Source organism: Entelurus aequoreus, linkage group LG15, assembly GCF_033978785.1.
Source record: "Entelurus aequoreus isolate RoL-2023_Sb linkage group LG15, RoL_Eaeq_v1.1, whole genome shotgun sequence".
Taxonomy (NCBI): Eukaryota; Metazoa; Chordata; class Actinopteri; order Syngnathiformes; family Syngnathidae; genus Entelurus; species Entelurus aequoreus.
This window is the reverse complement of record NC_084745.1, coordinates 47801579-47815463: the sequence shown is the minus strand read 5'-3', so window position 1 is coordinate 47815463 and position 13885 is coordinate 47801579. Positions and strand designations below refer to the sequence as shown.

The 13885-nt window shown below is 41.2% G+C and overlaps 1 protein-coding gene across 3 annotated transcripts in view; it reads right to left on the bottom strand.

Annotated features, from left to right (window-relative positions):
- nphp3 (nephronophthisis 3) overlaps positions 1-13885 on the bottom strand; it is a 136061-nt gene that overhangs the window by 120540 nt on the left and 1636 nt on the right. For all 3 annotated transcript variants that reach the window (XR_009821211.1, XR_009821212.1, XM_062021676.1), the window contains exons 2-11: positions 9295-9420; positions 9078-9228; positions 4804-4956; positions 4600-4733; positions 2983-3143; positions 2749-2905; positions 1919-1993; positions 1673-1843; positions 1507-1610; positions 1313-1427 (exon numbers count right to left, since the gene is read on the bottom strand). Coding sequence is in view for 1 of the 3 variants with exons in the window: in XM_062021676.1 (XP_061877660.1) it covers positions 1313-1427; positions 1507-1610; positions 1673-1843; positions 1919-1993; positions 2749-2905; positions 2983-3143; positions 4600-4733; positions 4804-4956; positions 9078-9228; positions 9295-9420 (1347 nt within the window). In the remaining 2 variants the exon portion in view is untranslated. The remainder of the gene's footprint in view (positions 1-1312; positions 1428-1506; positions 1611-1672; positions 1844-1918; positions 1994-2748; positions 2906-2982; positions 3144-4599; positions 4734-4803; positions 4957-9077; positions 9229-9294; positions 9421-13885) is intronic.

Here is a 13885-nt window from a genome sequence, read left to right as displayed (position 1 = left end):
GAGCAAATTGTTGAACAGTTTAAGAAAAACCTTTCTCAACCAGCTATTGCAAGGAATTTCACCATCTACGGTCCGTAATATCATCAAAGGGTTCAGAGAATCTGGAGAAATCACTGCACGTAAGCAGCTAAGCCTGTGACCTTCGATCCCTCAGGCTGTACTGCATCAACAAGCGACATCAGTGTGTAAAGGATATCACCACATGGGCTCAGGAACACTTCAGAAACCCACTGTCAGTAACTACAGTTGGTCGCTACATCTGTAAGTGCAAGTTAAAACTCTCCTGTGCAAGGCAAAAACCGTTCATCAACAACACCCAGAAACGCAGTCGGCTTCGCTGGGCTTGAGCTCATCTAAGATGGACTGACGCAAAAGTGGAAAAGTGTTCTGTGGTCTGACGAGTCCACATTTCAAATTGTTTTTGGAAACTGTGGACATCGTGTCCTCCGGACCAAAGAGGAAAAGAACCATCCGGATTGTTATAGGCGCAAAGTTGAAAAGCCAGCATGTGTGATGGTATGGGGGTGTATTAGTGCCCAAGACATGGGTAACTTACACATCTGTGAAGGCGCCATTAATGCTGAAAGGTACATACAGGTTTTGGAGCAACATATGTTGCCATCCAAGCAACGTTACCATGGACGCCCCTGCTTATTTCAGCAAGACAATGCCAAGCCACGTGTTACATCAACGTGGCTTCATAGTAAAAGAGTGCGGGTACCAGACTGGCCTGCCTGTAGTCCAGACCTGTCTCCCATTGAAAATGTGTGGCGCATTATGAAGCCTAAAATACCACAACGAAGACCCCCGGACTGTTGAACAACTTAAGCTGTACATCAAGCAAGAATGGGAAATAATTCCACCTGAGAAGCTTCAAAAATGTGTCTCCTCAGTTCCCAAACGTTTACTGAGTGTTGTTAAAAGGAAAGGCCATGTAACACAGTGGTGAACATGCCCTTTCCCAACTACTTTGTCACATGTGGGCTCTGTACCGAGGATGTCGTTGTGGCTTGTGCAGCCCTTTGAGACACTTGTGATTTAGGGCTATATAAATAAACATTTATTGATTGATTGATGTTGCAGCCATGAAATTCTAAGTTAATTATTATTTGCAAAAAAACCCCAAAGTTTATGAGTTTGAACATCAAATATCTTGTCTTTGTAGTGCATTCAATTGAATATGAGTTGAAAATGATTTGCAAATCATTGTATTCCGTTTATATCTAACACAATTTCCCAACTCATATGGAAACGGGGTTTGTACAATTCCTAAAGTTAAGAGGCAGTGATTAAAAGTATGAGGCTGTCTCACTTTGACCGTGAGGCGCTTGATGATAAGGACAGGCTCTGAGCTGGAGGAAAAGGGGTGTCCAACAAAATGGTACAGGAACAAGGTGTTGGGGGTCTGCTTCTGCTGCAGTTCGATCCTGCAGAGGACAAGCCGCACATTGAGTGAGTTCATGCTCTGCTTTGAGGGGAAAAGGGATGGACTTGAGACATTCTGACCATTTGGCGAGCAGGAGGGACTTTCCAGAGCCTGGCCCACCTGACACCAGCAGAGGGGGCGTCGGAGGAGGGGCGGCGATCATGTCGTTGAGACGCTCCACATACTGAAGACAGTGACATTCAAGAAGACCACCACGATCCAGAAGCCCTCGGAGGTGAATCTCACCTTCTGGAATCCCATCTGAGAGGCGGTGCTGCTGCAAGCCTGGTGGTAGGACTCCATCTGCTCCTGCTCATCATGAAGGTCCCACAGGACATCGCACGAGTCTTCCTCACGGACGTCGTCAAGCCCAGGGTCCTTTGGGTCCACGTCTGCTCCTTCAAGACCGAGTAACTCCTTAAAGGAAAGGGTAAGATAAGGACCAAACAAACTAAACTAAGTCTTAAGTACACCTGGGTGAATAGGAAGTACCTGCTTGATGACTTTCTCCAGCTGAGCAGAAATGAGGGCAGCCCCATCCTCTGCAGAACCGCTGTGATCCAGCACCTGTGCAGATGTTCAACATAAGTGCTGCTTTGTATGGAACGACCAGCAGAGGGCAGACTATAAAAAAACAACACTTCCAGGTCAGTAACTTTATGTCAAGGATATTTAACTGAATTGTTTTGGGGGCCACATTTCCAGAAATCAATCAGTCAATCAAAGTTTATTTATACAGCCCTTAATCACAAGTGTCATAATGTGTTAATTCCACGACTGTATATATCTGTATCGGTTGATATCGGAATCGGTAATTAAGAGTTGGACAATATCGGAATATCGGATATCTGCAAAAAAGCCATTATCAGACATCTCTAATTCTGAGTAATACAACCAAAATTTTGGCCAAAAATAGAGCGACAATTTACCTCTAAGGATGAAAAAGTCCCTGATACATTCTGAGGGTTCTCCTTTTTATTCGAGGTGTAACATAGCGCAAATTAAATCTGTTTATTTATGGGGATCCCCATTAGCTCCGTCCAAAAAATTATGTTGACTATAGGAAAAATCCAACAAATTAGATTTGATTATGAAAATAGTTGAAGACAGTCCTATTGTATATTGAACATAGGTGTACAACATTGTTATGTTTCTTCCTACTCCTTTCAATACTGATGTACTCTAATGTCCTGCATGCATTTTCCCCAAAAAATAAAAAAAAACAAAAGCAATGTTTTTGTGATAAATGGCTACCTTCTGACAGATGGAAGTGACAATCAGAAGTTGTGCTGTTTTTTTTACAAATTGAAAATATACGGCACCTTAATCTTAGCAGCGGTGTCGGCAGCATTGAGCCTCTCCAGAAGTGTCCTCGTCGGGCCCGACAGGTCAGCGTCTTCTTGAGTCTTGAGGTACAGCATTAAAGGATGGCCATCTGGATTTTTCACAAACGCCTCCTGGCAGTCCTCCACCACAGAGCTTCCACATGGCAACAAAGTAATTCACCTTCGAGCCATGCACTGCAAGCTTGGGTCCAAAATGTTGATAAATGTTACCTGCTGACGGTGGATTTGAGAAGCAGCACACACACGGAACTCCTCTCTATCTCCTGCTTTCGTACCAAAGCGTACAAGGCAGCATTGTCTTTTGGAAAGCAGACGTTTAGATAGAAATGTCCCAGAGCCTCACACAGCCTCCTTAGGGCAGGAGAGTGTTTCTGCAACCAAAGCATGAAACATTCACTAACAGCAATTTGCAACTGGTTGTGAAGCTAAGCGAACACACGTCTACGCTCTAAATATACAAAACCACTAAGAGACTTAGTTGTTTTTACGGTGCATTTAAGGACCGCTGAAGAGTAGGATGCTACAATGCCTGCCGTAATAATAAATCATAATAATAATAGATGTTATTTGTTACACAGTTTTCATTTAAATAAATCTCAAAGTGCTACAGTACAAACCAATAAAAGCATAGCCATTAAAACGGATAAAATACTGAGACTAAAACCCTATAAGTGACACATAAGAAACACAAAACATGCAAAATAGTGGATTTTCCAACAGCGTGTCTATTTGATCAAAAGGTGACAGTGTGTGGATAAGTACTTTTTTTAACATATTCAAAAATACCGCGATAATAATGACAACTGTGATAGTTTTGGTCACGATAACCGAGATATGAAATTTACATATACCGTTACATCCCTAGTTGAGATGTCCGATAATGGCTTTTTTGCCGATATCCGATATTGTCCAACTCTTAATTGCCGATTCCGATATCAACCGATACCGATACATACAGTTGTGGAATTAACACATTATTATGCCTAATTTTGTTGTGATGCCCCGCTGGATGCATTAAACAATGTAACAAGGTTTTCCAAAATAAATCAACTCAAGTTATGGAAAAAAATGTCAACATGGCACTGCCATATTTATTATTGAAGTCACAATTATTTTTTTTAACATGCCTCAAAACAGCAGCTTGGAATTTGGGACATGCTCTCCCTGAGAGAGCATGAGGAGGTTGAGGGGGGCGGGGTTGGGGGAGGGGGGGGGCGGGGTTCAAGTGGGGCGGGGGGGGGGGGGGTGTGAGTGGGTAGCGGGGGGTGTATATTGTAGCGTCCCAGAAGAGTTAGTGCTGCAAGGGGTTCTGGGTATTAGTTCTGTTGTGTTTATGTTGTGTTACGGTGCGGATGTTCTCCCGAAATGTGTTTATCATTCTTGTTTGGTGTGGGTTCACAGTGTGGCGCATATTTGTAACAGTGTTAAAGTTGTTTATACGGCCACCCTCAGTGTGACCTGTATGGCTGTTGACCAAGTATGCCTTGCATTCACCTGTGTGTGTGAAAAGCCGTAGATATTATGTGATTGGGCCGGCACGCAAAGGCAGTGCCTTTAATGTTTATTGGCGCTCTGTACTTCTCCCTACGTCCGTTTACCACTCCGTGCAGCGGCATTTTAAAACGTCATACATTTTACTTTTTGAAACTTATACCGATAATTTCCGATATTGCATTTTAAAGCATTTATCGGCCGATTATATCGGCCGTCCGATATTATCGGACATCTCTAATCCCTAGTACACATGTTCTAAATCAAGTAATACCATAACCATGCATTGACAATAAATGATATTGAGTAATGCACAATCAGAAAATGAGGCAAGACCTTGCTAAAGATGTCCATCTCTGCTTTGGTCTCTGATGTGGAGATGAAGTAGCAGCGCACCGTGTTGCTCCACAAGGCCTGTGGCACATGTGGAGACACCTGCAGCAGACTGGCCACTGCAGCATCCCAATCATCTGTCAACACCAGACAGGAAGTCATCATTCCTAATGCGTCTTCAACACCGCAGGCACTCTGCTGACTCACCTCTGCTCACATTGGCAAAGGGGCCCTCCACATCGATTAGGCTGTGTGCCAACTCTGGTCCTCTAAACATCTGCTGCAGTTGCATCATGCTGCCCATGGAGGGCTCACTTCCCAGCACACCTCCGGTCCAGTACTCACACTGGTTACCTGCAGCTGGACACAGGATATTCACGTGGAACCTCGTATTAATGCTCAAAGATGTTGATTAGACAGCATGATTATTGCACAGGTGTGCCTTTATAGGCTGGTCACTGTAGAAGGTCTCAATAAATTGTGGATTTTTTTTTCAAAGCACAGTGCCTCAGAATTGAATTGAATGTTTCTCAACCATAAGTCGTCTTCTAAGGCACTTCATAGAATTTTGCGGTACACCCAACCGACCTCCAAGATTGTCTGAGACCAGCCACCCGGACAGCTGCTGCAACAATCGGTTTGCACAGCCAAATAATTTCTGACCAAGCTGTCAGAAACCATCTCAGAGAAATTTATTGACGTCAACGTTGTGGATCGATTGGTCCATGGTGGCAATGGGGTTATGATGTTGGCGGGCATTTGTTATGAATTTAATTTCAAGATACTGTGACAAGATCCTGAGGCCCATTGTTGTGCTATTAATCTACGACCATCACTTTGTGATGCAACATGACAACGCGTACACGATTATTGGAAGTTGAAAACATTCCAGTTCTTGCATGGGCAGCATGTATAAGATGCTCATACCGTATATGAGGCAAATGATGGCCACACCAAATACTGACACCACCCTATTGGGGGACGGTAAAAATATCAATATTGCAATATATATTACCGTATTTTTCGGAGTATAAGTCGCACCGGCCGAAAATGCATAATAAAGAAGGAAAAAAACATATAAGTCGCACTGGAGTATAAGTCGCATTTTTTGGGGAAATGTATTTGATAAAAGCCAACACCAAGAATAGACATTTGAAAGGCAATTTAAAATAAATAAAGAATAGTGAACAACAGGCTGAATAAGTGTACGTTATATGAGGCATAAATAACCAACTGAGAACGTGTCTGGTATGTTAACGTAACATATTATGGTAAGAGTCATTCAAATAACAATAACATATAGAACATGCTATACGTTTACCAAACAATCTGTCACTCCTAATCGCTAAATCCCATGAAATCTTATACGTCTAGTCTCTTACGTGAATGAGCTAAATAATATTATTTGATATTTTACGCTAATGTGTTAATCATTTCACACATAAGTCGCTCCTGAGTATAAGTCGCAGTTTTTTTCATAGTTTGACCGGGGCACCCCCGGTCAAACTATGAAAAAAACGGCGACTTATAGTCCGAAAAATATGGTACATTGAATACTTTTTCTAAGTCTGCAACATACATTTTTTTTTAGGTGTTATCAATGTTCTGTTTTAAAAATATATAAAAACATTTAAATATGTTATGGAATTGATTGTAATTTACTGAGAGGTATTAGCAATGGCAACAGAGGAGGATTTTAGCATGCATGTGCATGTACGAGCCAGTCCGACCCACAACAAGAGGAGAAAAATTAGCACAACTTTGGACTACAACAGACTAAAAAATGGCGGACTCGCGCAAAGGACTTCGGGTAAACCTCTACCAAATATGGAGATATCTGCTGACGTGACTCAGGAAAAATACATCACTTAAGTCTCAAATTCCAACCGGCTCTTTTGGAACAAGTTTGGGAGAAGGCAAGATTGTTTCATAAATATCTCCGCCATGGTTTGATTCCACATTTTCGTCAATTATGGAGGTCAAAAATACCTAAAACAGGTACCAACAGGTAAGAAAAGTTGGTTTTGCATAACAGGACATATTTAAGTGACGGGAAACTTGATTAACTTTCTGGCAAATTAAAATAAATGTAAAAGGAATTACATTGCTTTGAGACTCTCTCTTTTCCAATAAATGATTACTATCATCTAGTGTACAAATATTTAAAATGTATCAGTCAATTGACAAATTCCACTATCACAATATATCGCCATATCACAATATCGCAATACTGTATCTTGACGTTGTTGCCAATAGTCAGCCCTACTCCCAATTTGATCCCTCAGGCTGTACTGCATCAACAAGCGACATCAGTGTGTAAAGGATATCACCACATGGGCTCAGGAACACATCAGAAACCCACTGTCAGTAACTACAGTTGGTCGCTACATCTGTAAGTGCAAGTTAAAACTCTCATATGCAAGGCGAAAACCGTTTATCAACAACACCCAGAAACGTCGTCGGCTTCGCTGGGCCTGAGCTCATCTAAGATGGACTGATACAAAGTGGAAAAGTGTTCTGTGGTCTGACGAGTCCACATTTCAAATTGTTTTTGGAAACAGTGGACGCCGTGTCCTCCGGACCAAAGAAGAAAAGAACCATCCGGATTGTTATAGGCGCAAAGTTGAAAAGCCAGCATCTGTGATGGTATGGGGGTGTATTAGTGCCCAAGACATGGGTAACTTACACATCTGTGAAGGCGCCATTAATGCTGAAAGGTACATACAGGTTTTGGAGCAACATATGTTGCCATCCAAGCAACGTTACCATGGACACCCCTGCTTATTTCTGCAAGACAATGCCAAGCCACGTGTTACATCAACGTGGCTTCATAGTAATAGAGTGTGGGTACTAGACTGGCCTGCCTGTAGTCCAGACCTGTCTCCCATTGAAAATGTGTGGCGCATTATGAAGCCTAAAATACCACAACGGAGACCCCCGGACTGTTGAACAACTTAAGCTGTACATCAAGCAAGAATGGGAAAGAATTCCACCTGAGAAGCTTCAAAAATGTGTTTCCTCAGTTCCCAAACATTTACTGAGTGTTGTTAAAAGGAAAGGCCATGTAACACAGTTGTGAACATGCCCTTTCCCAACTACTTTGGCACGTGTTGTAGCCATAAATTCTAAGTTAATTATTATTTGCAAAAAAAAATAAAGTTTAGGAGTTTGAACATCAAATATCTTGTCTTTGTAGTGCATTCAATTGAATATGGGTTGAAAAGGATTTGCAAATCATTGTATTCCGTTTATATTTACATCTAACACAATTTCCCAACTCATATGGAAACGGGGTTTGTACATTTGCTTTTATTACTGTCGTTATTTCGCGATATTGCATGTTACTGACACATTTTAGTTGTGTCCCGCAAGTAAGTCGCCTCCATGGCGGCAGATAAACTATGCTACTTACAAGTATCACCCCTGGAGGACAAGAAATAGCTGAACATGCTACACTACAAACAGTAGGAGGATATGTTAACCGCTAACCGCAAGCTAGAGCTCTTGAATGTAAACAAAAGTGGGCGGATCAATACAAATATCAACAGTACCAATAAGTCAATACTACAGAGGTTGGATTGATTCTTTTTTTATTATCAAAAAATGTTTCGCTGTTTTTGTTATTGTTTACAAACTCAGGAAATAAGTCACTGGATACAGGAGGACTTTAAGGGCAAAAACCAAATAATTTAAATCACAGGAAATAATTTGGATATTTAATACAGATTGTTACATCTGATTATAATTTTGACCAAATTTTAATCATTCAAGGATCTTGACAATTTGAAGAATCAGTATCAGAGCTATCAAGCTACTTGGTATTGAATCGATACCCAAATTTGCAGTATCACCCAAAACTAATGTAAAGTATCCAAACAAAAGAAGAATAAGTGTTTACCACATTTTAACAGAAGTGTATATATACCCCTGTTACAACAGAAAGTAGCCAGATATTAAATTAACAAGTCGAATAATAATAGTTTTAAGACAATAATACAACTGGAAATGACGCAATAAGCTATCGCATATGTCAGCAGCTAAATTAGAAGCTTTTATAACCTGTAATGAAATGGTTTTATTATCATTTCTATAATAAATTAGATATATATCATTATTTCAGGAGGCTGCAATACATATCGCAATATAGATTTTAGGCCGTATCGCCCATCCCTACTCCCAATACAGTAACACTGCATCTTTTGCAGTGAATTTTTACTGTCACCAACCTAAAACACTTTTGCAATAATCATGCAACTTGATAACAAAGTTACTCATTGACACATTCAAACAAATTTGTCAGCAATATTTGAGAGAAAAAGGCATTTTGTGTCCATAGAAAAAGGTTTAAATGCTGCTTTAGATTTCTGGGAGTAAAAAAGTGTTGCGTTCATATTTTTGTTGATCCTAAATTGTAAAAGTAATGTGCAAATTGAGCTGGATTTGGAAGCTCCTACTGTATTTGTCGACTGTGTGATATTTACCTGTCACAGTGGTTTGGTTGTCGTCTGAATCCGAATCATTGGGAGAGTAAACCTGGATGCCCTGAGCTTGCAGCTGTTGCAGTTTGGATTCCAAGTCCCTCTTAGCACGAAGGAGATCCTGAATCTCCTTCTCCTTCGTCTCCCGAAAGATCTGACGGCGGAGAGCTCGATAAGACAATGCACGATAAAGTGATGGGAGCGTTAGCTTATGGTTTACCTTAAATTGTCTTTTCACTTTGTCCCGGTCGTGCTCAAAGGTGGAAGCCCTCTCCATGGCCTGGTACTTTGTCTCCAACGCGTTCTCCTTCTCCCTCAGGATCTTCTGGTAGGTCTTCTGCAAAGCCTACGGGCACATGGCGACAGTGGGGGTAAAAATTGAGGTTGCTTTAATCACAATTGAAAATTGCACCCAACACAACACACAGGCCTTGAATTTTAACTTTTTAAGGTCAAGACAAGTGTTGCCTTAAACGAGGGCTCATATTTTAGGGCACCAAGGAGTTAGAAGGGCACGAAGGCAAACATTATTACATACACACACATTATATATATATATATATATATATATATATATATACATATACACACACACACAGAGGAGTGACACCTCTCACATCGAATACACAATCTTCACAGCCTTCGTTCAATTCGATGAGATGACAAAACATTATAGCTAGTATTAATGTTATTTGAACATTGATACAGTTTGCAGTTAAATAAAGGACGAGTGAACATCCCAGTAAACAAACTAAAGACTTTATAACCAAGTTGTGACAACGTTCTCGACACCTCGCCTGCTGCATGTTTCCTCATCTCATTAACTCTCAGTCACAGCAGCTGATGGACGCTGTATTGATAATAAATAAAAGCAACATCAAATAGTTTTTTTCCTTCGCTGTATACTTTTAGTGTGGGAACAAGTGCGTCTGTTTCAAATATTGTCCACACCTGTCTCCATCTGAACACAGCAGTGCGCTCTTAAACGCAAGGCGGGAAGCGAGGGGAAAATGACGTTAAAACAAGCGCTTGGCTCCGTTTACTACGAGGGGAAATCTCCCGAGCAAAGTCCATGTAGCTAGTCCGCCATGATTAGCAAGCCAAACGACGCTAGTGCACATGCACCTGACTTTGTGTTGCCTAAAATGCATGAATAAATGACGGGGTTTCGGTAATTAAAAAATTTGCCAATTATCATTATACCGTGTATTGTAACATACCTCGTCCATTAACAAGTAAAAAGTCAGGGCGGTCACGGCATGTTCTTGCCGCCGATGTTGGTCATTTTTTAGGGCATAAGGGCAAATGACGAGAGTGGTCGCGGCTTTTGCCACAGTCGCCGTGGTTAAATTCGAGCTCTGAACACAACATTCGGGGTGCAACAATATGCGATACAATAGGAATCATTCAATCCACCCTTCACGAGACAATCCCAGTTATTGACCGCTGTTTTGGGGTTTTGCCGTTAATTTTGCACTGTGTGTGCGCATACACATTAATGTAAGAGACAGGAAGTGTGCATGTCTTAGTTCTGCTGTCTACTCTGTAAACAAAAAGAGACTCTCTACTACAGAGATTTGGCTAGCAGAGTCATGGCTAGTGATAGTGCTAAGGGGAATTCTGTTGTGAAATCTTCTTTTTGGGACAGGTGGAGGACGAAAGCAACACTTCATCAATTGAGGAACTTTAATTTACTATAAGGTAGTTAATAATAAGGATGTGCCGATCAATAGGCCCATTTCTGTGAAAAAAGTACATGATGGCCATTAGTGCCTTTTTAATGCAGATCACAAATGCCAATCCTCTGAGGCTGAATCTGTATTTTTTAGTGCCGAGGTTGTCAAGCGGCTAACAGCTAATTATGTCTTCATACACATTTTTGAGTGGCTAATAATCGCATACATTACAGCAAATAGCCTGCCATTCTTAGTATCATTATCAACATGTAAAATACTGGGTCTTTTAACAGTGTGTCTATTTATTTCAGTTATTTCAACAATAACTTGGTAAACCGTGTGTGTATAAGTACTTTTTGAGCACATTTAAAAATATGGCGATAATGATGATAACTGTGATAATTTTGGTCACGATAACCCTCATATGAAATTTTGATATCGTTACATCCCCAATGATAACACAGTCAAAAGTAATAATTCTAAAAACAACAAGGTAGGGTTGTACGTTGCGACAAATTTACTCGCAAATGCGACTAAATATTGACCTGCGTGACTTGAAAAAAAAACAAAAAACTGCCGCACATGTGCGAATAGGGATTTCAACCCTTTCCCCTCATTTTTCTCCTAAATGAAATCCATCCAAATTTGATCAAACTACAGTAAAATATTTGCCCACCCGTGTAGCATGTTTGAAATAAACTCATAACCATAACCAAAAGGACAAGCGATTGACGCAAAAGTACTGATCACTGCGCGCTAACAGCTGCGTGTGTGTCCCTTCGTCCTGCGTCATGCACAGAGGGGAGCCCCGCTCCTCCGAGTTCACACACACAGGCTGACTCGGCCTTCCCAATACAGAAGAAAATAGATCTTAGTTGGAGGAACTAGTCAGTAAAAAACGTTTTGTTAACACCTTAAAACTTGACACAAGCTGCACTGCGTGCGATTAACGACGAAGGTCGAAGGGATATTGTACAACAAATCAATGATTGAAGTCACAAAGTTGCCATCCAAACAATACCTCGTTTGTTGACAAGACCCTACAGCCACATTGAAAATATTTACTAAGCAGAAGTAACACAAACCAGTGAAAATTTCAAAAGAGCTGGCGTCAGAGCCGACAAACTTCTGCCGTTAGCCTGCTAAAATAACAAAATAATCTCAAGATGGACTAGCTGACGTCACACATAACGAGGCAACAGGCTCCGCCTTTTAAAAAGGAACACACACATACAATACTCTCATATGATACTTATCTCAACTGCATTACGCCACATATTTGAAGTTTTTTCTTTATAAGTAGCGAAATAATTACTTTCCCTCGTAATTATTTACATTTATTAAAAATTACTTCAATTAGTAATTAAATTAATTTTTTTGGTAAAGTAGTGAGTAACTAGAAATAACGACATTTTAAAAGTAAATTTCAGAACACAAGCTGTCACACAGCATCATAAATCAGTTGGTATTCCTAGCTAAAATCTTTGTGTGTATGTCCTACAATAATGTTTACCTATAAAAACAACATTGTTAAAGGTCAATTTATTTCATGTTATTGAACATGTTTAAACATAGAAAATGGATGGATGGATGTACACGTGTATTTGTCACCAACTTGTGGTCAGTTAATATACCTTTGACAAGTGTGTACTTTGAATCAAACTTTATTGACCGGAAGTTGCCTAAGCCAAGTTGAGAAATTTACGGTATATGTTTTAACTGCTGATGCGTTTTAATTGTTTTTTAAATGCGCCAGGAAATAACCCGTTTTGTACACTATTGATGTGATTCAATACGCATCCATCCATCCATCCATCCATTTTTTGCCCACCTAGGCCTTCAGTGATCTCCGACTTCAGTGATTACCTCTCAAAGAACCATAATTGATGTCACCACATGACCATTGCTGGAGAACACATTTACACCCTACTGGGCATTGAATCGGCAGCACAGTGGGACAGGGGTTTGTGCGTCTGCCTCACAATACTAAGGTCCTGGGTTCGATCCTGCGCTCGGGATCTTTCTGTGTGGAGTTTGCATGTTCTCCCCGTGACTGCGTGGGTTCCCTCCGGGTACTCCGGCTTCCTCCCACCTCCAAAGACATGCACCTGGGGATAGGTTGATTGACAACACTAAATTGGCCCTAGTGTGTGAATGTGAATGTTGTCTGTCTATCTTTGTTGGCCCTGCGATGGGGTGGCGACTTGTCCAGGGTGTACCCCGCCTTCTGCCCGAATGCAGCTGAAATAGGCTCCAGCACCCCCCCGCGACCCCGAAAGGGACAAGCGGTAGAAAATGGATGGATGGATGAACATGTGTATTTGTTGCCATCTTGTGGTCAGGACAGTTAATATATCTTTGACAAGTGTGTACTTTGAATCAAACTTTATTGACCGGAAGTTGCCTAAGCCCATCCATACATTTTCTACCGCTTGTCCCTTTCGGGGTAGCGAGGGGTGCTGGAGCCCATGTCAGCTGCATTCGGGCGGTAGGCGGGGTACACCCTGGACAAGTCGCCACCTCATTGCAGGGCCAACACAGATAGAATGTGGTTCCTAAACAATTTGCTCAGGCATTTGTTGACACAGTGGTAACCCTCGCCCAAGCAGAAAAATTTACGGTATACGTTTTAATGGCTTTTAATTGCTTTTCAAATGCTCCAGGAAATAATAATACCTGGGATTTATATAGCGCTTTTCTAGATACCCAAAGTCGCTTGTATATACATTAACATTAACGTTTTGTACACTGTTAATGTGATTCAATCCACAGTAGGGTGTAAAGTTAAAGTTAAAGTAGAAATGATTGTCACACACACACTAGATGTGGTGAAATTTGTCCTCTGCATTTGACCCATCCCCTTGATCACCCCCTGGGAGGTGAGGTGAGCAGTGAGCAGCAGTGGTGGCCGCGCCCGGGAATCATTTTGGTGATTTAACCCCCAATTCCAACCCTTAATGCTGAGTGCCAAGCAGGGAGGTAATGGGTCCCATTTTTATATTCTTTGGTATGACTCGGCCGGGGTTTGAACTCACGACCTACCTATCTCAGGGCGGACACTCTAACCACAAGGCCACTGAGCAGGTTGTAAATGTTGTTTTTTTTGATTGATTGATTGATTGAAACTTTTATTAG